The sequence below is a fragment of the Camelus ferus genome, chromosome 1 (assembly GCF_009834535.1).
Source record: "Camelus ferus isolate YT-003-E chromosome 1, BCGSAC_Cfer_1.0, whole genome shotgun sequence".
NCBI classification, from domain to species: domain Eukaryota; kingdom Metazoa; phylum Chordata; class Mammalia; order Artiodactyla; family Camelidae; genus Camelus; species Camelus ferus.
This window is the reverse complement of record NC_045696.1, coordinates 72,133,450-72,159,031: the sequence shown is the minus strand read 5'-3', so window position 1 is coordinate 72,159,031 and position 25,582 is coordinate 72,133,450. Positions and strand designations below refer to the sequence as shown.

At 32.5% G+C, this 25,582-nt stretch overlaps 1 protein-coding gene across 7 annotated transcripts in view; it reads left to right on the top strand.

Moving 5' to 3' along the window:
* The window catches only part of ATP11B (ATPase phospholipid transporting 11B (putative)), a 103,408-nt gene that overhangs the window by 61,252 nt on the left and 16,574 nt on the right, over positions 1-25,582 (top strand). For 3 of the 7 annotated variants that reach the window (XM_032483627.1, XM_032483644.1, XM_032483638.1), the window contains exons 19-29: positions 1,056-1,259; positions 4,137-4,290; positions 5,556-5,658; positions 9,138-9,283; positions 10,513-10,572; positions 12,293-12,420; positions 12,926-13,064; positions 19,219-19,284; positions 19,815-19,918; positions 21,194-21,359; positions 23,721-23,806. In XM_032483627.1, the coding sequence (XP_032339518.1) occupies positions 1,056-1,259; positions 4,137-4,290; positions 5,556-5,658; positions 9,138-9,283; positions 10,513-10,572; positions 12,293-12,420; positions 12,926-13,064; positions 19,219-19,284; positions 19,815-19,918; positions 21,194-21,359; positions 23,721-23,806 (1,356 nt within the window). Of the gene's footprint in view, positions 1-1,055; positions 1,260-4,136; positions 4,291-5,555; positions 5,659-9,137; positions 9,284-10,512; positions 10,573-12,292; positions 12,421-12,925; positions 13,065-15,790; positions 15,868-19,218; positions 19,285-19,814; positions 19,919-21,193; positions 21,360-23,720; positions 23,807-25,582 lie in introns of those variants that run through there. The other 4 variants (XM_032483625.1, XM_032483660.1, XM_032483649.1 and 1 more) reach the window with 2 other exon arrangements.

Genomic DNA, 25,582 nt, shown 5'->3' with positions numbered 1-25,582 from the left:
TTTTTATTCTAGCCAGACATCTGAAATTGTTGAAAGAATCCAGCTGTGTATAGTTGTGCTCCTCAGTGTGCTGTACAGAGACTTGAAACACCTGCCTAGTCCTCACTCACCTCCTACCACTGCCCACTTCCTCTTTACATTTTCAGCAGTGCCAAACTGTCTATAGTGCCCCTCTGAACAACAACTATAGTTAAAACTATTGTATTTTGTGCCTTTGTTCTCTGGCAAAGCTGTGCCTTCTGCCTGGATCATTCTTCCCTTATCCATTTGTGAATACCTATTCATAAAATTTACTCCATATAGTACCCCTATTTCAGGAAGACCTTTCCTAGCCCATAATAGATTAAAAATTCTCTTCATTGTTAAGTCTGTGTTGTAAGTAGTTCTGTTCTTGTCCTTTTAACAGTATAATTATTTATTTAAAGACTTTTTTCCTCTGTTAGCCTGTGAATTTCTTGAGGTCTGTTTATTCTTTGCCTTTGTTCCCCAGCATCACTCCCAATGTGTGTTTCATAGTTTCTTGAACTAAATTGAATTCTACAAATTAAGCCTATTGTTATATTTTTCTCTATCCCCTGGATCTAAGGGTGCTTGCATTTTACAAAATCTAGGACAACTTTTCAGTTGTCCTCATGAGGTTTCTGACTCAACTGAGGTTTTATAGTTCTTTATTGTCCATGGTCTGATTTTTGAACTACTGAGATGAGAGATTTTCTTATCAGAAAAAAAAAAAAAAGAGAAATCTTCTAATTTGAAACTTAAGACTTTCTACTAAAATAAGAGTTTGTAAAGACTATATAGTTAGTTGGTTCTATAAAAATCAACTTTGAAGATACACTCTTAAAATCTGAAGTTGTACATTTTATGTTAGTCAATCACCAATCTGGTTATTCCTATTTCTTCCCTAATGGGGAAAAAAATTTTCAGTTATATTATTGTACTATAATATTCCCAAGTTAAGGAGTCCAGAACTCCTTACTTACTTGTACTATGTGCTTTATACTTAAAATGCAGTCAAAAAAGTATTCTCTACTACTAATTTTGTTTATTTTCAGACTACAAGATAAAGTTCGAGAAACGATTGAAGCATTGAGAATGGCTGGTATCAAAGTATGGGTACTTACTGGAGATAAACATGAGACAGCTGTTAGTGTGAGTTTATCATGTGGACATTTTCACAGAACCATGAACATCCTTGAACTTATAAACCAGAAATCAGACAGTGAATGTGCTGAACAATTGAGACAGCTTGCCAGAAGGTAAGAATAATTATCCAGATCATGGAGTTCAGGGGGCGGCAAGCTATGGCCCATGGTCCCAAATATGGCCCACTGCCCTTTGTTTACAGCCTATGAGCTTAAAATAATTTTTACACTTTTTGATGAATGAAAAAGAATTCAAAGAAGAGTAATATTTTGTGATGTGAAATTTATATGAAATTCAAAGTTCAATGCCTGTAAACAAAATTTTATTGGAACAAAGCCACATTTGTTTATATATCATCAGGGAAGGCTTTTGCACTATAACAGCACAGTTGAGTAATTGCAACAGAGACCTTATGAACACTTTTATTATTTCTCACTGCTGCTTGATACATTACAAATTACAGCGACACAGTTATAACTTGTTTTGAGTGCCACACATATTGCCATATGACTGACATTTTAGGATATTTTTATTACCAGTATTTACTTATCATGTGCAAGCATGAAAAGAAAAATGGACTTTTAATGTCATGTTCTTAAGGCACAGTGGAGTGTTGATTATTTTATTATCAAATTAGATGGCAAAGCATTTTGTTTATTATTCAGTGATAATATGCTTTAATATGCTACCTCTTTGAAAGACAATCAAAAATGAAATATAAAGTCTCATTACAGATCAGCATTAACAGATGGTCATTTGCAATTGATTTTGATGATAAGGAAGAGAAATTAACTTTAAACCCCAGTTAATCAAAATGTTCTTCCCTCTACATAAAAAAGATTTCTGTTTTCATTAGTAGATTTCTATTATTTTAAAAACTTATACTTATTCTTACTATATTTTTTACTTGAAAAAGTTTGTTTCCTCTTTTGTAGTGTAAGTGCCTACCTAATACCCTCAATTTTAGCCTCTTAGCTCTCAAAACTTGAAATATTTACTTCTGACACTTTACTGAAAACATGTGCCAACCCCTGATACAGTTCACATGGCCGAACTGGGAAATTAATCTGCATTTTACTGTTCAAAGAAAATTTCATAAGCATTTATTATCTTAATTCTCTTTTTCTCTGAATCTTCTTTTTATAGGGAGAGCAGTCTTATCTAGGAGCCCCCCATTTAACAGAGTCTAATTTTTCACAGTAAATTAGGAGTGCTTCAATGTAAGCATCAGGGTTGCTTGTATGTAGGCACCTTAGATGTCCTGTAGGTTCCTGTCTTTGCAGTCTTATGACATTAACGCAGAAAAAAACCCAAAAAGACAATACCAGAGTTCTCAATGTACATTCAGAGCTTTATTTACATTTATTATGCTGGCATTGATGTGGTGTTAAACTCTGGATTTCATCAAAGAAAAACTTATTTGAAGAATGTCTTAAAGAGACATTACAACTCTGAGGAGTATTTGCTTGAGTTCATAAAGGTGATTTATCTAGATTATTATACTACAGTTTTGGAGCAGTGTCATCACTGTTGTGGCTACTTAAAATTTTAAGTATGATAATGTCAGGAACTCCCTAAAACATAGGCATTAATTGCTGAGAATTATTTACTTTATATGTGCCTTTTAAAATACTATTCCTGATTATAAAAATAATGTTCATTTAAAAATACTGACAGTTATAAAGAAGATATGATGCTTAATGATATAATACAGCCATCTAAAGATAATTATTATTTATGTATATTTTTTAATTGAAGTGTAGTCAGTTTACAATGTGTCCATTTCTGGTGTACAGCACAGTACTTCGGTCATATAGAAACATACATATAAAAAAAAGAAACATACATATATTCATTTTCATATTCTTTTTCACCATAAGTTACTAAAAGATATTGAATATAATTCCTATGCTATACAGTATAAACTTGTATATCTATTTTATGTATATTTACATATTTTAGAATTTTTTTTAATCTTCTGTATGTGTGCTTTTAGTGAGTGTTAAGATCATGGATATTGTTCATTTCTCTTTTTGTGCAAAAGCTGTATTATAAATTGAGGGTTGTATCTTAAAATGAATTTTAGGCTTGCTATGTGAAATTTATATTATATTTTAGAGATACCATCTTTTTGGTGGAATGTGTTTTCTGAGTTATACACGTAAGTCAATTGGATTCTTATTTACAGACTTTTCAGGAAGTTATCTAGTCTAAAAATCTTGGGTAGAGGAAAGAATTCCTTACCTTTGAAAGCTTAGTATGTATATCCATTCCTCCACAAGCATTATTAATTGTCACCTATCTAGGCATTCAGAACGGAGTCATATGAAATGTATTGTTTACTCTCAGAATACTTACAGTGTGTAGGAAAAATAGAAGTAAATATATTGTATAGACTTCTCACAACTGAGGCAAGAACAGAGGGCTGTCAGTGGATAGAAGAAGGAAGCTTAGCCTACACAGCTAAGCTCTACCTCTGTGGAAGAATTCATGACTGTTGTCTCCTGAGATGAAATGTGAACTGGTCAGAGAGTAACACCAAGAAGCAAAGGGAACAGTGTATGCAAATTCCCAGAGCTGAGAAAAAGACTCATTTGATGACTTGATAGTAGTTAAGTATAACTAGAGAATGGATAGATGGGAACAGGTGTGGGAAGTATTGAGACATGAAGCTACAGAGATGAGCAGTTGCTACCTAGTAGGTGCTAGAACTGTGAGGTGTTTTTCCATATTTCATAACTATCTAAATACCAGTTCATTGCAAAATTGATTATCATCTGTTTTACTCATCATACTAGTCTCAGTTCTGCTTAATCTTAACTTTCAGGTAATACAACTTAGTTCTTCCTTGAGATACTAGTTTTGTAACAGTGAAGTCTGTGAGTGAATGAATGGTCCATCTTTCAGTAAGAATCTTTTGTTTACTAAATGAGTGTAAATAATATGGCTTCAAAGTATCTTATAGAAAATATAATTATTTTCCTTTTTAGAATTACAGAGGATCATGTGATTCAGCATGGTCTGGTGGTAGATGGGACCAGTCTGTCTCTTGCACTCAGGGAGCATGAAAAACTATTCATGGAAGTTTGCAGAAACTGTTCAGCTGTACTGTGCTGTCGTATGGCACCACTGCAGAAAGCAAAGGTATGTTTATGCTATAAAAAGTCCCATAAAGATATTTAGATCTAAAAGTATTCTTTAAGGTTAATGCCTTATCTGATTCCATTTGGTGGTATGCAATATATGAATCTGACTCGAAGGCAGTAATTCATATTACGAATTTTAACCCTTGTACATTAGGCCTTTGGAAATTTCAGAGTGAATATTGAAGTTTCAACTATTCATAATGACCTAGAAATAAGTCACTGTGGCTAAAAATGTCCATGTGATGGGTAGCAGTGATTTTCCTGAGACACAAAATTGAATTGTGATAACCAAAGTTTTGCAAGTTAGTTACTTAACTAGTGAGGGAGCCTGTAAGACTTAAGTTCTTCTGCATCTTCAGGTGGTTCTGTTGATCTTTACTTATTCTTGCATTCTCATGAAGTGATAATTCTTTGTTAAAAATGGCTATTAAGTGATAAGTAGAGCTTCAGTAAAAAGTTGTAAAGCCAGTTAACTTGTGATATGAAGCTGCATATAGAAAATATTTTAATTTCATCTAACTATGATTCAATTAGACGCCTATACAGATAACTTTATAACTGTATTCTACGCAAGGATGTCCTTTGAAATGCATGTTGGAACACTGATTGTTTCTCATATAGATCTAATAAATTATGCATTAGTTGTTTTTAGCTTCATGGAATTTTGTTACAATGTCTATATTTTAATTATTATAATCCATGTACCCCAATTTATAGAGACTAAAACTAGTGACCAAACAGAGCAAATGCCTAGGTTCTTTATAAAAGTACATTCAAGTATTCCAAAGAAACCTTTCTTTTGATTTTATTGAATTTAATCTTGATTGCTTTTTCAATTAAAAAAAATTTTATTTTAAGGGAAAATAATTATCTTTCCTCTGTGTCAAATGAAAAGAATATTTTCTTGGGAAAGAAAAAATTTTGCCTGACAAAGTTCAATTAAGTATAATTATCTTTTTACAAACTTAATTATTATTAAGCTTTTTATAAATGGAACTGTATTTAAAAGATTCTTGCTTCTCATCATAAAATCCAAAAATAGTACTCTGTTTTGCTGTGTCATTTCTAAAAGACATTCCTAATACTTAATGGAGACACCCCTCAAAAAATGAACCCCAGTGCATATTATTATATAACAAAATTAATTTTTTTTATTTCTACTCTTCTTACAACAGAGTCATTTCAGATAACTGACATTTATTTCTTATATAAATATAAGAAAATTGAAATTTTATTGTAACTAATTAATTGTATGTCTTTCAGGTAATAAGACTGATAAAAATCTCACCTGAGAAACCTATAACACTGGCTGTTGGTGATGGTGCTAATGATGTAAGCATGATACAAGAAGCACATGTTGGCATAGGTGATTGATTTTTTTTCTGAACTTTTAAAGTTGGTATAATTGGTGATTTTGAATTTTCCTTTTGTAGACTAAAGCACAATTATCAAATATACAAATGAAAACTAAGTGCAACAGAGTAATATATCTCATTGTATCCCCATCAGAAAACTATTATAATTAAGCCGAATATTTAGGGTATTTTAATTCCAAATTTTCAAGAAAATAAATACCACATTAGTAAATTTTATCTTTGGTAATTCTCCTTCCTAATGAAATGACGTTATTTTTACATGCCATTTTGTATATTCATGCTTTTTTAAAATCATTTTTAAACTCTGAGTTTGTGATTTACATAATTGCCCTTATGATTTTAAATTCCTGTTTTAGACATTGTTATTATTTATTTGTCAGTCTGAAGATTCTGAAACTTATTTGAAAGATGGTTTTAGAGACAGGAAATTACAACAAACTATAATATAAAAATTAAATTTTTTAATAATTTTCTAATTTAGTAACCTTTATTCTGATTTCTATACTATTTTTGCCTAAAGTTTTCATTGGATGCAGAATACTAATATGACTTTATTATATTTGAATTATCAGTCATTTCATATTTAAACCATATTCTGACCTTTCTGCCCCACTAATTTTATTATACAAATACAGAAGCAAAAGAGAAAAGTATGAGATTTTGTTGAAGGATAAAATTTCAGAATTAGAAAAGAAAATAGTCCTCACCCTGGAATTGCTTTTATCCTGTGATAGGTGGTTATCAGGTCTAATATTTCTAGTGTATCTCTCAAATTAGCTTCTTCCTCTTTGGGATAATTAACTCTTCATTTTGAAAACTGCATTATCTTTCCACTATGTATACTGTTGTTTTCCCTTAGATCTTCATAACAATTTGATAACTTCCGTATACCATTTGTTAGACCACAGAAATCTACAGTATTTATAACTGTTTGATTCTAATATGGTAACAGCCAGACTAGTGAATAGAATCGATTCAAACATCTGGAAATTTAGATATAACAAAGGAGATGTTTCAAATAAATAGGGAAACAAATTATTTGATTTAAAAAATACTGATATAACTAGTTAATTATTTGGAAAAGAAAGAAGTGAGTTCTTTTAGATTGCTTATAGCAAAACCAATTCCAGATGGATTAAAGATTTAAATAATTTTTAGCAATAATAAAAGGTGATAGGAAATTTTAATAAATAATCCTGTTATTTGAGATGTGGAAGGATCCTTTAAGTACAAAACCAGACAAAACAAGGAACTAAAAAGGAAAAGATCAGTATGTGTGGCAGAAGTAAACACTCCACATAAACAAATTGTGAAGACAAACCAGGAAAGAATATTTGCAAAATAGATGACAAAGTCTTAATATTCCTTAATATGTGAGGTCTTATCAAATTCAGAAGAATAAGAAAAACACCCAAGTAGAGATATGTTGAACGATGTGAACCATCAATTGTCACAAAAAGGAAAAATCTAAAGTGAATACTAAATGCATGAAAAAAGTGTTCAGTCTCACTAGTAATCAAAAGAATGTAAGTTAAAATTGCCTGTGAGATTGGCAAAAATTACAAAGATTGATAAAGCCTGGAATTTGCAAAAGTATAGATTAGCAAGTGCTCGTGTATGTTGTTAGTGGGAATGTAAATTGGTACACCCTGTGTTATTATGTATAACATTTTTAGGTGTATACCTATTGATCTAGCAATTATGCATCTAAGAATTTCTTTTAAGAAGATAAATGATTATGATATAAACAATGTCAATAATGTAGTGACAAAAGCAGATTACAGAACAAATAATCCCACGTTTATGCACTTGTTTGTATATGTATTAGATATACACACATGAAATATGCAGAAGAAAAAATTCTAAAAGGATGTAGATCAGAAATAGTGATTTTTCTCTAGGAGTTGTGACTATAGGTGGTTGTCTTTACATTTTGGAACATTTTGATCTTTTTACGACAAAAGTTAAAATTTTTAATTTTGAAAAAATGATTTTATCAAAGCTTCTTCTACATTGAATAACCAAACGTGGTAGTAATTCTTTTGAAACCTAAAGGATTATTGTAACCTAAAAAAAAGTATGCATGTTTATCAGATAAAATTATGTGCTGATCTGAAATATTGTACATTTTTCTTTTTAAAAAGGTACACTTTGACTTATGCATAAAAGTTTTAAAAGTTAAGCATGTAATTATTAGAGAAATGCAAATCAAAACTGTAGTGAGGTACCACCTCACACTGGTCAGAATGGCCATCATTAAAAAGTCTACAAATAACAAATAGAGAGGTGGAGAAAAGGGAACTCTCCCCTACACTGTTGATGAGAATGTAATTTGGTGCAGCCACTATGGAGAACAGTATCCTTAAAAAATTAAAAATAGACCTACCATATGATGCAGCAGTTCCACTCCTGGCCATATATCCAGAGAAAACTGTAATTCAAAAAAGATACGTACACCCGAGTGTTCATAGCAGCACTATTTACAGTAGCCAAGATGTAGAAGCAACCTAAATGTCCATCAGCAAGTGAGTGGATAAAGAATATGTGGTACATATGCACAGTGGAATACTACTCAGCCATAAAAAGAATGAAATAATACCATTTGATGTGACATGGATGGATCGAGAGATTATCATACTAAGTAAGCCAGAAAGAAAAAGACAAATACCATATGATATCATATGTGGAATCTAAAATATGACACAAATGAACTTATTTATGAGACAAACTCACAGACTTGGAGAACAAAGTTATGGTTACCAAAGGGGAAAGGGGATGGGAGAGAGATAAATTCAGAGTTTGGGATTAGCAGATACAAACTACTCTATATAAAACAGATGAACAACAAGGTTCTACTGTATCATACAGGGAACTATACTCAATACCCTGTAATAAAGCATAATGGAAAAGAATATGCATTTATATCTATAACTGAATCACTTTGCTGTACACCAGAAAGTAACACAATATTGTATATCAACTGTATTTCAATAAAAAAAATAAATTTAAAAAAACCCAAAAAACAGTTCAGCATGATCATTTTTGCTTGGTGCAAATTACTCAATTTGTGTATTTTTTATATTCATTGGAAATAGTGAAGTTAAAGCTGTTAAAAGTGTTCTCTTCATTAGAAATATATTAACTAGTACTTTGTGCTTGTTAATCTAAAAATAGTTGTTCTCCTTAGATCCTGAACTTTTAATTTTATTTTCATATTAATTGTATTTTATTTTATTCTAATACTTTGAAAATTGATGTTACATCCTTGGTATTTATTGTGGCTTTGTATTAGTTACATATTTGATTTAAGTAGAACAACTTTTTGGTAATCTGTCTGCTGTATTTTAGGACATAGTGATCCTAAGTTCAGGTTTAACTTCTGTAGATAATTAAGATATTTGCAGAGATATCATGAAAATTACACTTACCAGTTATGAATGAATTTGCCTTTTTGTCCCCTTTATTGCAGGAATCATGGGTAAAGAAGGAAGACAAGCTGCCAGGAACAGTGACTATGCAATAGCTAGATTTAAATTCCTCTCCAAATTGCTTTTTGTTCATGGTCATTTTTACTATATTAGAATAGCTACTCTTGTACAGTATTTTTTTTATAAGGTGAGTTTTATGGAGATATTTTAGAATCTATTACTGATACAGTATTTGAGGTTTGAACTTAAGGAATGCTATTACTGTATAAATTATTCTTAAAAATTATTTCTATAAATAAAAATAACAGTCTATGGATATACTTCTATTATTTTGTCATAAATCTAATGTGTACTCACAGAAAGCTAATCAGTGGTTGCCTGAGGACAAGGGTACAGGTGATAGAATTGACTGGAAAAGGATGTAAGAGAACTTTGCGTGACAGAGAAGTTCTCTAATTTGATTGCGGTGGTAGTTACATGGGTATATAAATTTGTCAGAACACATCAAAATTCACACTTAAAATTGGTATGTTTTATTCTATGCAAATTAGAACGCAGTTAATTTGATTTCTTCAGTGTTATTTTGTCCTGAGCCAGTAGTAAGTCTTAATTTTAACTCTAATATGATGATTTCAAGCAGATGTTAATCTTTTTGGGGCCATGAATTACCATTTGGTCATCTGATAGAAACGTATAAACTATTCAGTATAGGAATTTTAGATGCATAAAATAAAATCCATAGGTTTACAAGGAAACCAATTATGTTGAAATACTGTTCTCTCTTGACCCTTTGGGTCAAACTTAGGGTTCTGTGGAACCAATGTTAAAAAAGCCCCTGAGTACCAAGACATTAAATACATCACAGTGTTTGTCCTATATTGCATATATTCCTGTAATTAAATAATAGCTAAAACCCAATGAAAGGGCACAGGTAGATCGCATGATGCTAATAGACGCCAATGGCAGATTTTTTTCTAGCTGTTACCATAGCTTTTGCTGTGACATAAGTCTGTTAGAATGGAAGGATGGTTGATAGTCCCATTTGTTGTATTTTTACATTTTAAAGCAATTTTAGCCCTAAAAGTATAAGTAAACCTTACCTACTGTCCTAGATATGAAAAATACTGAAAAACAGTTGGCAGATTGTAAACTCAAAATTATGGTATTGCTTGGCAGTATTAGCAGTCAAGAGTATTTTCATGCTGACATTTGCAGTGCTGCTTAGACAACTTTTAGATTTTTCTTCAGTAAAATGGGAATCCTAATTTTCCATTGTATATGGACAAGTTCTTATGGGCAGATCTTCTACTTAACATGTCAGCTGAGATTGTTGGACTCTTTAATAGCCGGTTTTAGAAATTATTTCTCTTTTGACCTAAATATTTTAATTATTTCCATTCTTTTTTTTTTTTTCAGAATGTGTGCTTTATCACACCCCAATTTTTGTATCAGTTCTACTGTTTGTTTTCTCAACAGGTAGGTAAATAGAAGCTTTTCTTTTATCCTTTCAGAATAAAGTTTGTATGTTTAGTTTTTGATAGATACTTAAAGGGATTTTTTCCGTTTTTCCTAGTCCTACAGATAACTAAACAGAACTTTTCTAATTAGTATATTTAATTAGTATAATATTTATATTCATTCACTCTAATTTTCAGTTCAAAGTGCATCTTTTTTTGTTTGTTTTTTAAGATTACTTTTTTTTTTTTTTTTTTTTGGTGGGGGTAGGTAATTAGGTTTATTTATTTATTCTTAGAGGAGGTACTAGGGATTGAACTCAAGATCCCATGCATGCTAAGCATGCACTCTGCCACTTGAGCTATACCCTCCCCTCCAAAGTGAATGTTAATACCAAAGTATATTTTAATTCTGGATGCTTTTTTTAAAAATGGATGTTAACTCGTAATAGTTTATGAATTTTTTGAACTCTTGAATGGTTTATGAATTCAACTCATATGATATGTAATATTTCTGTAAAAATCCATATGAAGCCAGGCCAGATAACTATTGGGGGATTACTTCATTATTTATTTTTTGACTCAAAATTTTTTTTAGATTTAGAAGGAACCTTAGTGATTGAGTCTAGGGGTGACCTATAGGTTTTATCTCAGAAGGTAACTAAATAAAATTGTTAGAGGCCCCAGGAGAGCTATATTGAAAAGAGTTCTTGAAGCTATAGGTTCAGAGGGAAAACTATGTGATAAGTTAGCAGTAGCTGTGATGCACACATGGTGGATCTTTTATTGTACATATGTCCCATAAAAAAAGGAGATTGAAATCCATGGAGATTAAGTAACTTGCCCAAGATCTCATAGCTAAGTTAGTAACTAAATCATCCTTGGACCTACTGCTTCTGAGTAACTGAGCACCATTTTCACATACCACATTCCACATATCTAATTGATCGAGACATTTGTGTTAATTTATTGAAATGACAAGAGCTTAATTATTTTAGGTTTTTTATGAGTTGTTTCTACCCATAATCACCATTTTCTCCTCTGTTTACAAACTTGTTACCCTAAATTTCTAATATTTGCTTGGACATTGATTGCCAGTAAAATGTTTGCTTACTTAGGTGAAAAAAAGAATGCTGTAAGAGTATGTGACAAGGAGACTTAACCTATTTTGATTAGGTTTTCAAGTTCATAGTATAGTTTGAGAGACAGTATCAAAATCAACAGAAACAATATATGAAGTGTAGGCCAAGTGCTAAGCCATTAGTACAAGCAGTAGCACGTATGACTGTTTAGAAAAGGAAGCTATCATCAAGAATTTGAGCCAATGATTTTAAGTTTCCTGGATCATGGATTAAAGGAAGTACAGCGGTTAGATGGGAAGACAAAGCCATGAAAGCAAAACTACGTGTATAGCATATCAAAGGGATAATAACAAGCCTAAGATGCATGTAGGAGAATTGTGTAGAATTGCATCACAGTGACATACAGATCCAATTCACTAGAATTCTAGAAACACTTGACATAACAAAATGTTTCAATTTCCACAAAGAATATAAATCTAGTAATATTATCTTTGTGTCTCTATAAGAAACAAATTGGAATTATTAAAATGGATTTTGTGTAAATTGAAAAAAACTGTATTTTTATGTTTTTAATATGCTTCTTTATTATGATTAAATGCTTAAGTATAATAGTAATGTATAGTTTAAAGTCTCAAAGTTCCTACCAATTTCTCTTTCTAGACACTGTATGACAGCGTGTACCTGACTTTATATAATATTTGTTTTACATCCCTACCTATTCTGATATATAGTCTATTAGAACAACATATAGACCCTCATGTATTACAGAACAAGCCTACCCTCTATCGGTAAGTATTTTCCAGTATTAAATGTTTGTAACATTTCTGACTGCAGGTAGAATGTTACAATTGCCAATTTTTAAAAATACCTTAAAATTAAGCAAATATATTAGGCAGTGTCTTGGTAATTAAAGCTTTACTAAGGGAAGTTGTCAAATGGTTTATAATTGTTGACCATTAAAGAGAAAACGAACACTTTTTCCAGAATGTTTACAACAGAATATGATATAGATAAGTCAATTTTTCACAATTAAACTGAAGTATAATGTCTGTATCATATTTCTTCATCAAATGAGAAAACATTTAAGTGTATTATGAGAACTATAAGCTGTTACACAGATACCTGATATAAGCAGTGGTTTGTAAATTAGAATTTGTTTTGCAAAAATTTCTAAGCAATCTTAAATTTTAAAAATCCATCTTGTTTTTTAATTATCAAATTGTAATAATTATTTAGTAGGTAAATAATAAATATAAGTCCTAATGTGTTTCTCTTTCTCTTTTTAATTTGCAGAGACATTAGTAAAAACCGTCAACTAAGCATTAAAACATTTCTTTATTGGACCCTCTTGGGTTTCAGTCATGCCTTTATTTTCTTTTTTGGATCCTATTTTCTAATTGGGAAAGATACATCTCTGCTTGGAAATGGCCAGGTAAAATATATAGTGTTTTTTTTTTTAATATTTGTTAATAATTTGATTTTGTTTGGTTTTTTCTTGTACCTTTCTGTCATAAAAAGTAAAATTCAATTTAAGTTATAAAATTGCAGATATTAAAATGCAAGTATAAAAAGGGTTTGAACTTTTTTCTTAATAAAATTTCATACAAATGAAAATTAAAACAAAAAGGCAATGCAATGTAATCTTAACATGAAACTCAAGTTACCTAAGCAGTTTTGCTGTTAAAAGATTAATTCACACAAGAGGATATGTTCATGCCCCTGCCTGCTGTTCACTTCAGGATTGTGTTTTAATAATAGCTACTGTTAATTTAGTGCTTACTGTTGTGCTAAGTGCTTTACATGGCCCATTTCCATTAACGCTCACTATACCATAATACTGTTGGAGAGAGATTATGACCCGGCCTTTTTAGATGAGAAACCAGGACTGAGTGGTTAGGTTTTTGCTTTTAATTGCGTGAATTATTTTTTGGGTATGCTTAGGAAATGTTGCCATAGTCTTCAGGGCATACCAGCAGTTCTGAAAATGTCAAGTTACTGTTTAGAATGGCCACTTTTCTGAAACGTGAAATTGGGAAAGAGTACCACACTGTACATTGTTTCTGTGTCGTGACTGGATTGCTCATGTTGAGAGAACTCTTGGCAGAACTAGGCCTCTTTCTAGGCTTAGCTAGATGGGTTAGGAGGAAAGGGATTGACAGCAGTTGTTTGTGGTGGACTGGAAATGCTTGTCACCTTTAGTTTCCCTTTTCCATTGGCAGTACTTAAATATTCCATAATGTATTTGTAGACATAGAGATACAAGATATGAAGTTGGGAGAATATGAAGTTTTATCTGTTCAACAAACATTTATTGAGGACCACCATTCCTGTGAACTATGCTAGGCTCTGAATATATGAGAATAACTAACACAGTCATGGAGCTTAGAGTCTTGTGACAGATACAGAAAATAAGCAAGTAAAATAATAACAAAACATTCAAATGCAGTGAAGGAAATTGGTTTCAATTGTAGAGAGGATTTAACCATGCATATCCATTTAGGATGTAAAACAGGAACATACATGTTACTACCATGTCACTTTTGAGGACATATTTAGCCTGGGTTGGCCAAATATTTGAATCTGGTTTGTGTAGCATGAAGGATACAGTGCTTCCCCAAGTAGTAACTACTTACTGAATTTTTTCTCTGTGCCAGGTATATTACATATATTAGCTTATTAACTCGTTATAACAATCTGGGTGAAGAAAGTATGTTACTTTTTACATATTAGAAAATTAACCTCAGAGAGGTTAAGGAATTTGCCTTAGGTAACACAGTAAGTAAATTACTAGAGTAGTATTTAAACTCAGATCTGTATGACTTCAAAGCCCATATGCCTACCCATGATCCTAAATTTCTTTGAAAAGCAAGTATTAGCAAAGTGTCCTTCCGTGCAGTATTGCCACCTGTACAAGGACTTTCAAATATATAGACATATGAGTGAGCGTGCCCATTTCCATCTGAGATAATTGGGCTGAAAACTGGACAGAACAAAGAAGGGGAAAGAGTTAAGAAAGGCGAAAGATGTCGTTAGATGAAAAGGAAGTCAAAGAGATCTTTTGTTTGTAGTTACTACTTTTTTTTTTCTGATTTTAAAGGTAACGTGCCCATGATAGTAAATTTGAAATATTATATAGGAAAAAAATTTATGTAGTAAATGCTAGCCATATTACTTGTTATTACTGTCAAATCATTATATTGAAGATCCTGTCTGATCTGCTCCTCCCAGAAACTCTGCTTTTACTGACTCCCTTATTCATTCAGGTCTCTCTCAGAACATGCAGTGCTCCTTTCTAGTTCCAAGCCATTGCTCTTTCATCTCTAGAGTGCTCTTGCCTCTTTTTCCCAAAGTCTTTCTTATGACCATTTTTCAGGGTTGAGCCCACAGACCTTTTGCTCCAGATCCCTCTTAACATCTCCCTGTACTAAAAATCTTTTTAGACATCTAGTCCCTTTCCCATTGTTCAGACGTGAATAGGTTGAATGCTTTCTGTTTTCCAGTTATTATTCTTGTATGCCCAAGAAGTCCGCAAACAATTGAGGACCTAGAGTAGAAAACATTAGGGAGAGAGGTACTGGGAAGAAGAGTGACTTAGAGGTAAAGGTGAAGTCAGTACAAACAAGTGGTACTGAGGGAAGAGCAGAAGAAAGAGTTGCAGTAGTCTGGGGTCCACACAGGGTAGGACAGTTCAGGAAAAATTAAGATTCTATCCCTGTCTTTTGTGTAAAGGCCTAGCAGTACCATGAATATTATAGCTACTAATAAATTTTCAACAGAATTTTTAAAGTAGTCATTCATTCTTAATTTCTCTTTAACTTAGGAAAGAACTATTAATTCTTTGTATAATCCTCTCAGATCTTTTTAATAGTCTTCCTTTCCCATAGTAAAATATAAGAATCCAGAGAAAATTTCTCTGAGATTTGAAAAGACTGTAAGAATGTATATGACATGTCTGAGTACCTGTTTATGTGTGTGTGTCTATAAACTGCTTTCCTATGGGCAGATCTTTACCTTCAGAGCATCATTTAAAAAAAGCATTCCTTCACTGTCACTCCTTAACAAGTTGCTGGAGAACAAAATATATTAAGAGAACTGTGAACTAGTGACTAATTTTTAATTGTTTTTCCCTTTTCTTATGACAACCAAAAATGTCTTCAGACCCAGCCAGCTGTTCCCTGGGAGGCAAAATCCCCCCCTCCCCACCCAACTTGAGAACCACTGTTCTACACAGAGCAGTAAGTAGCCTAGAGCTCAGTGCTGTGCCAACTTTCCTTTGTCTGTACACAAGGTGAATTCATCCTTCTCATGGTTTAAATACTGCTTTTATGCTGAACTTCCAATTTTACATCTTTGGCAGTCTCTCCATGATTCAAGTAACTGCTTTCTCTACTTCTAGGTCTCATATGAATCCCAAGCTTAATATTGCTTAAAAAATACTTTTTTTGTGTCTTCTGCCAACCCATTTCCCTTCCAGTTCTTTCTGTATTAATAAATGGAACTACCTTTTACCCAACTACTCAAGCAGAAGTCTAGGAATCATCCTTGATTTCACTTCTCTCACAGCCTATGTGCAGTCACATTGATTTCAGTGTCGCTCATATCCCGAGCGTTTCTACTTCTTTCCTCCTCCACACCATGCAAATCATCACCATCTCTTTCTGGGACCATAGTAACTGCCTTCCTGCTTCTGTTTCTGTTCTTCCCTTTCCTGTTATCCATTGTCCATACAGCAGCCCAGGTGATCTTTTAAAAATAAGATCTTGGACTACCTCTTGGACTGCATTTTCTACCACCCTCCCTTTTATTCACTCTACTCCAGCCACACTGGTTTTCTTGCTTCTTCAGTCCAATTTGTTTCTGGCTTATGACTTCTGCACTTGCTGTTTCTCTGCTTGAATGCTTTTTATTCACATGGTCATGTAATTGACTCCCTCATTCATTCAGGTCTGTTCAGATATCACTGACTTGAGTAGGCCTTTCTAGCCCACTCCAGTAAAATCCCATCTCCCTCACCTTCCATCGCTTCCTGACCCCTTACTCTACATTTATTTTTCTTCATAGCACTAATCTCTACCTGAAAGTATGTATTTTTAGATTTATTTATTTTCTGTCTCCTCTGCATGTAAGCTTACTGTGTGTCAGCTCAGGAACTTTACTTTATCACTGCTTTATTCCCCAAGGCCTGGAATGGTGCTTGGCATAGACTCAGTGCTCAGTTACTATTATTGAGTATTACAAATGGATAATGATTGATCCTTTTTTAGTTTGGAATACACGCTTGGCTTTATTAAATAATTAGGTAACAAAATAAGTTAGAAGAAGTAATCCAGAAAATAGGCAGATTGTAATAGAAAGTGTTTTGAGCATCTGTCTCTTCTTAGCAGGGGCAGATCCAGGTTTAGTAGTCTGTCGACTAAAAAAACCGCCACAACCTTAAAGTTGAGAGTTATGTTTTATTTGATGGACAAAACTGAGGACTTAAGCCCAGAAGATAGCTGCTCAGATAGCTCTGAGGGACTGCTCTGAAGAGGTGAGGGAAGCCAGGATATATAGGAGTTTTGCAGCAAAAACCAGGTAGTTGGAACATCAAAAGATTACTATTAATTAAAGAAAATCAGATATATCAAGTTAATGAATTTAGCATTTTTCTTTGTATGGGAAGGTGCAAGAGTCTGGGCAGATCATTCCTTTGATATGCACCTTAACTGTCTCGAGCCAGTATCCTGCTTTTCTCCGTCCTGGCTTCCCTCAGGCTAACAGTTGGGGGTGGCTGCAGTGGCTGCCCCACTGCATCCCAAACAAAGGATGGCCCCAAAATCCTTTGTTTACCCATATGGCAGGCAGTATTTTTCATCCACAAGTCTAAACCTTACACATTTTGGCAGGCCCTTTTTTAGGGCCATACAACTGTAAATACAAACTTAAGTATATGTGAAAGTGACTGTTAGTGACATAAATAGGTCCCACTTAACCTAAGCCAATGTAATGAGTCCAACTTTACTTCTGTTTAGCCAGATTCTCAAAATTCCCTCTGCCACTTACTTCATCACCAGCTAGCTCAAGAGGAAATCAGAATGGAAGGAGTCCTCACTGACTGATTACAATTGAAATACATTGCTAATTATACAAAGAAAAAAGGCGGGGGGGTGCAATGTGAATGTGTTTTCTACAGCTCCCTCCAGGGCATTGAATGCAAGAAAGAGCCCTAAATTGTCCTCTGCGCCTAAGGAAGATACCATGTAACTAGCTCCAGTTTGCACCCAGTAAAACCAGATAACTGAGGGATAGACGTGTGTAGTTGTTCGCACTTCCAGGCAGTTTCCCTGACAGCATCAAATACCTGTCCCCATATCCCTGAAAGAAGAGACTGGCACTCTTAAGAGCTGAGTTGAGTGAGACCTCTGGTGGTTTTTCAGTATTTTCAGGTCATTTCTAGAGATGATAAAAGCAAGAAAAGTTAATACAACCTTTCTGTTCTCCTCATGACAAACTTCCCCAGATACTCTCAAATATATGAATATTAATTGATGTTTCATTGCTGATGATAGTAGCTATTATTTATTGATTGATAATTGTATACCAGGCACCTTTTCCTTTTTGCATACCCTGATTCTTATAGGTACCTATAAGATTTTTCCCCATTTTACAAACGAAAAAGGTGAGCTATCGAGAGGTTAAGTAATTTGTCAAGTAAATGCTAATTGTTAGAAATCTGTAATTAAAAAAGTCTTTAAAATTTTTTTTAAAACCGACGGTAAAGACTGTGACTACTTTGTAAAGTAAATGAACATACACTTCTGATTGTGCTCTTATTTGTGGAAATAAAATCCTGACATTTGGAGATACCGCACTTTTAGTAAACCTTAGTAAGTTTTGGCTGTAAAGCCCATGGGACTAGCATCTGACTGGCATTAACTTCATTTTTACATGGAATACTTGAGGATTAGTTCCACTGGCCATTATCTTTCCTTTCAGGTATTGATTTTGTATGTATCTCTTTTTATGTGCTTTGTCTTTGCTGTGTCTAGAAATACAGTGGCAATTGATCTGCTGTGATTTCTTTTTATATATATACATATATATATATCTTTTTATTAAAGTATAGTCAGTTTGCAATGTTGTGTCAATTTCTGGTGTACAGCACAATACTTCAGTCATATAGGAACATACATATATTCGTTTTCATATTCTTTTTAACCATAAGTTACTATGTGATTTCTGATTAGAAATGGTTTCAGAAAATAATTATGAATGATCAGGGTTTTGTTTATCATTTTTACTGTGTGACAGGAATAAAGCAGTTACTAACAATTTTAACATTCTAACTAAAAACCATGTTTGCCACACAATTCCAAACCTATCTTTGGGTTTCTAATCTGATAATATTATCCAAAGAATCATTTTACATAATAATGCTTTATGGTATTTCTTCTCATAATCCTTTAACTTTGCAGTCACAGATTTCAAATGTGACTGGTGTAAATGATGCAAGTCATTTTTAGTGAAAATAAAGTGACTTTTTGCCTCACATCTAATTTAGCATCATGTTAACACATAATACAATAATGGTTTATTCTTTGTTTTAGATGTTTGGAAACTGGACATTTGGCACCTTGGTCTTCACAGTCATGGTTATTACAGTCACAGTAAAGGTACGGTATGGAAATTAGAAGCATGGGATCATTTTGTATCTGTGTAATTGTTAATTTTCTTGATTTTTTTAGCCACAGATAGTTTTCCCTTTTCCTTTTTCAGTCATGAATAATCGCTATTTTAATAATTCATTTTAGTTTCTGTCAAAAAATCCTTTTTAAAATTCAGTATTTTGGAAAGAAGCCTTAGCTGATTTTTATGGTCAAATAAAGGTTAACCCAACAATACTCATCTCTGAAATTCTGCTTCTCTATATATAATGTAAGACAACACAAATTGGAGTTAGGCCATGGAGTTGAGAATAAAGTACTGATGAAATTTTAATGCTGCTTCCTCACAGAAGAAAATTAACCTAAACTTGAAATTGTTCAATTCCATTCTAGGATCCTTTCATTAATGTTTACCTTCTGAGGGACTTCGCCATAGGAACCTTAGTCACTTATAATTAATACATTTTATTCTTGAGTTTTATCTGAGAAGTTAAAGATGTATTAATTTATATTCAGGATTTTTCAATTTATTGTTTTAGATGGCTTTGGAAACTCATTTTTGGACCTGGATCAATCATCTTGTTACCTGGGGATCTATTTTATTCTATTTTGTATTTTCTTTGTTTTATGGAGGGATTCTCTGGTGAGTGGCTAAATTATATTTTAATTATATTGATTCAACTCTAACAAATATTTATTGTGATAAATTATGAACAAATTCTGCTTAGAATAATTTTGAGACCCTATTGTGATAAGAAATATAGTTCTTTCAGTTGATCTTACTGATATGTAGGGAAAAAGAAACTAACAATTACTTAATACTTACTACATTCTAGGTGTTTTACCTAAGATATGACATTGATTCATCATCATAATCTTATTACCCCATTTTTTCTATTTGGAAACTGAATCCCAAGATCACAAAGGTTGAAAAGTAAGCAAAGCTGGGATTTACTCAGTAGTGTTCTTTACACTACCAATATTACCTTTAAATTATTATTAATGTATGTAATAAAATAAGTTGCACAGAACCATTAAATTTTCATGAATGCATTAACTCCTCTCTCAATTTAAGTAAATAGTATGCTGCATCTTCATTGGTAAAAATCAGATATTCAGCTACTCTGATAGATTAAAAATTAATACCTCTTCTAAGAGTCATTGGTACGTGATGGGCAGCTAAAGTCTCTCAGTTGAAGAATTTATATTACATTTACATGCTGTGCCTGTGATCCCTGTATAAGGCAAAAACTTAAAGGTAGGCAAAAACTTGGGTTGGCTAAACATTAATAACTTTCATTTAGGATCATATAAGGATACTCTTATGCATAGCATTTGTAATGTTTGTTTTTAATCCTCATCATTTCTTTATATATTTCCCTATATTCTTTTGAAGTGATATGTATAAAACCCCAAAAAGAGTATCCTGACAATACCTACTTGTATATAGAACTAATATTTTTCGTGAGTGCATTTATTTTAAAACATATTTGTAGAGAAGAACTTCTAAGACCTTTTCAGCCTAAAATTTGGGTAATCAAGCTTGTAGTTGCCTAGTAGAAAATATTTTGTTACATACTTTTTATTGCTTTTATTTTCGTCTCTCAAGTCTGTATTTTACATAATTCTTTTGATATTGTACCACTAAGAATGATCTAGTCAACTACTTGCCTTTTCCTAATTGTGAAAATTACAGTTTTCATTGAAACTAATTAAATTGGATTTTATTTTTTAACAATTAAATCTTGTCTTGTTTTGTTAGTTGATTAATTAAATTTCAGTGATTCCAAATTTTGTACATTTTCATGGTGTATTTTTAAAATTGTAACCTTCAGATATACTGGATTTACTTGATATCTTGACTTAAGAATCTGTCTTCAGTTTCTACTTTTATTAAGCCCATTTTCTTTCTTTGCAGGCCATTTTTGGGGTCCCAGAATATGTACTTTGTATTTATTCAGCTCCTGTCAAGTGGTTCAGCTTGGTTTGCCATAATTCTCATGGTTGTTACATGTCTATTTCTTGATATTATGAAGAAAGTATTTGACCAACAGGTCCATCCTACAAATATTGAAAAGGCACAGGTAACCTTTTTATATACAATAGCTTTTTAACTAGGAGTCTTTAATGATGAATAGCTGTCATTATAATTTGCTTATATCAGAAGATAGGAAATTATTCCTATATTAAGTATTTCCCCTACCCTTAAAAAAACAACAAACATACAAAAAGAAATATTAGAATTTGAGTAATACTTCTTCAGGTTATGTTATTTTCAACAAAAGTATGAAATAAGTTTTTTAACCTAATTAATTTTTACAGAATGGATTTTTAAAATATTCTCTCACTAAACACTTACTAATAAATATTAATGTATAATAGGTATTATCAGTATGTTATGTAGTGTTTAGGAATATGATCTTTAGGGCCTGGTAGTTGTCAGTTAAAATTCACTTCTACTACTGGATAGCTCTGTGACTTTAAGTCTCCATTTCCTCATGAGTAAAATTTTGACAAAAATGTCTACTTCATTACCTTTGTAATGAGTATTGAATGAAATAATATTCAGACAGAGTAGATGCTCAAGAAATGGTAGCTGTTTCGTTGAATGTCTTTTTTGTATATTTGACTTGTACATAAACTAGAAATCTATCTTAATTTGTCCTATTAACAGTGCCATAGCATTGAATATATATCCTCAAAAATATATTCTAATCAACTTTTATTTCAGCCTTTATAAACAGAGTTTATTAATCATTTGGTTCTGCCTGGATTGTGTTTTTTTGTTTTATTTTATTTTTGCATGTTTGCTACACATCAAGCAAATTTTGTTTAAATTTTGGAAGTTTAGTTGCATGTTTATGCTACAAATAGAATAAATGCTCCCCAGGTATTTAGTAATTTGAGTTAGGCTTTCTAAATGGTGTATTGGTTTTAATTTCAGTTGATCATATCAACATTTCTTTAACATTTATTTGCTTTGATAACTCAGTCCTAGTCAGTATACATTTTAACACCGTAGGAACAGCATAGGCCTCTGAAGCCTGACAGACTTAATTCAAATACTGTTTTAACCATTTATAAAATGTATGTCCTTGGTTAAGTCACTTCCCTAAACCTCAATTTCCACTTCTGTAAAATCAGAATAATAATTACTGCCTTACCTGATTGTTAGAAATAATGAATATAAAAACTCATCGTGGGTCGTGTGTACTAAGTTCTCAGTAAGAACATAATTTTAAGGGCGATGAGCATGTTGTTCTGTGATACTGATCTCCACATGGGGTTGAAAAAATTTGCATGATCTTGATTACTCTGTCTGCCTATAGACAAGCTTTTCCACTCTGCAATATATTACTTAAATATATATCAGAAAGATTTGCCTATCTTTTTTCTTATCTTCAGAGATAAATATTTATGGTAAGAGAATGCCATTTTTAATACATCGTCTATTATACTTCTTCTAGACCATTATGGAGAACATATTTGTCTCGCCCTTTTGGCTATGTAAAGTTATATTTCACCAAAATATATTAATGACATCACTTTAAAAGCTTAATTCTTTATAAAAGTAAATAATCAGATTTGTTTGCATTTCCTTAGAAAGTCTTCTTTAGGCAGAGCATTTGCAAACTTAAGTATTTTCATAGAGATTTCTTAATGGTAATGAAAAAGTGATATTAGTTCTTATTACTGCTTTTATAGCCTCTTTTAAAGGATTACACAGGAAATATTGGATACCTTAAGGTGGTCCCTTAGATAAGAAAAAGTTAAAAGTACTTTATATATATTATGGTTCTTTTACCATTGGTTAAGTTGATAAAAAATGGAATTGATTAAAAATCAATCATTTTTCTGTGTGTGAAAGCCAGCATAAGCTCCCTTTCTGCCCCACTAAATTCCTTTTAAATTACTTTACTGGATGTTCTACTGTGGTCTAATCTAAAGAGGAAATCTCACTTCCACTCAGGGATCTTCTAGCCTGCTAGGGGTTTTTGATTTTGGTTTTGTTTTTGTTGAAACAGTGTATGGTCATTCAAATCCCATGTGTGACATTATTCCTTTACTTTAGTCACTAATCTTTACTATTTCAGCCTTGGACTGCCACCTCTGATTTCAAATGACAAAATTGTTAGAAAGTTGTCAGCTGTTTACTTCATTTTTTACCAAAAGTAGCAAGAAAAATCCTATTAAAAGAAGAGTTGTCAGGTCAGCATTTGTTTTGAGCTTTGTTTTTCTCCAGAATAACAGTGTCGTATTAAGAGTAAATTCTTTTGATGGCAAAGCCAACAGCCCTACTAACGTCAGTCATGTATGTATATCATGTATATTTCCTACTCTTGTAGGAATAAATGTCTTTACAAAGCTTGTCCTGTGTCTGTCTCTTAAGTGATGAATACAGCTCACTGACTTGTATGTCCCATCCCTTTTCTGTCCACTTATAGATGTACTCCAACACAGTCGCTTTAAGTGATGAGTTCATCGCACTGCAGCCATTGTCGAGGGCAAGGAATCAGCTGAGCAAACTTAGGTAGAGTAGGAGGAGTAGAACCTCGTTAACTCTTCTGCATGCTGAAAGTCAATTAAAAAATATTCAAAAGATGGGCAGAGGCATGGATTAAGAGTGGTGCATTTTTGTTAGCATAGCTCTGTCTCTAATTTGATCTCTATCAATATATATGTTAAAAAAATCCATTTCTTCTTTGAGAATAAAATTCAGATGAAAATTCAGCATAACAGGACAGAGATCTGTACCTTGTTATATATTTTACATCTTAACTACCTTTCCTAGCACAATTCTTATGCTTCTGCTTGTCATATTATTCATATTTAAGAATGCTCCTGCATGTTGAGTAATTTAAGCTACAAAATTCACCATAAAATTTAAAGTTTTAAGTTTCAGTTACTTGGAAGTGAGAGTTGCCCATTTCTTTTATCTTGCCTTAATCTGTGTTGTAAATACATGTGCATATTTGTCTTTGTACACTATAATGACTGCCGGAACATTTCATACCCTGCACTGTTTAGTGCATCTATAAATTGAACAAATATTTTGTATTTCTTGTATATAGCTTTATCTCCACATACAGATCCATTCTCTTTCCACAAAAAATAACCAGTAGTCTAGAGATGTCTTTTGATGGGAGAGAATGAAAGTTTAAATCCTAGAACTTTTCATATTAAAATACCGAAACTATATATTAACTTTAACTCCAGTCTGGTTTGAAGAGAAAAAGTATTACAACTTTTTTTTTTTTTTTTTTAGTTTTGGCACCCTTCAACTTCTCACCCTATCAGTATCTTGTGGATTCTTAATCATATATATTTTTTAAGTTCTTTTTTATTCTCAGAGTTTCTAATCTGCCTGTGTTCACTTGATCAAATGAATGGCTTTGACAAGCACTGCTTAAATAACCTCTTATGTAACCCTATGAGTTCATAATTTTGAGCTTTTCTAAAGTTTTACCAAACCTTTTAATTTTATTATTCCTATTAACATTGGGATTTTTGAAGTGCTTTGAATTACAAAGGTATAATAATTGTAGATGAATATACAAATAGGTGTTTGAGAGGTAGTCAACTATATTTTATGTTTAAAGCAAGATCTAAAATCAATACAAACCTGGAACATTTGCCTTCACCTTTTGTTGAGCCAAATATGTATATCACATTTTATCTGTATGTGCCTTTCTGAAAACAATGGGTATCACATTTTCAAACATCTAATTATTTAAGGCAATAGGAGAGCTCATTATTTAAAAGAACACTCTGGCTAGCACTTTTGTGAAGTGAAGATTACTTGCATTATGAATAAACTCAATTTTTTTTATTATATCGTAATTCCACATATAGTGGCTTAAATCAAGCACATTTTTTGAGCAGTAATAGACTAAAAAAGAATCAGGCAAGGAGTTCATAAATTAAGGAGATCTCACATTCTGTAATAATGTAATTAAGTAGTGAGTAAATATTTCATAGTATTCACCTGTGAAAGAGCACAATGAGAGCAGGATACATTAGTAACATAATCTTCACTGCAAGTCACTCCCCAGTCAGGTGGTGTAACAAAGGGAGAAGAGCCCTGTTGTGGAGACAGTGGGCATGGGCATGAATGTAGTGCTGTCCTTGGCACTGCTGCCTGTATGTCCTAGCCAAATTAGTTCACGTCTTTGAACCTCCAGGTTCTTCACCTGTCAGATGATCATTTTACACACTGGGGTCTGTTTACTTACTGTCAGCATCAGAGAGAAACAGAAAGAAGAAATACTATGCTCAACCAAAGGCCAGGCAGAAATAACAGTGCCTA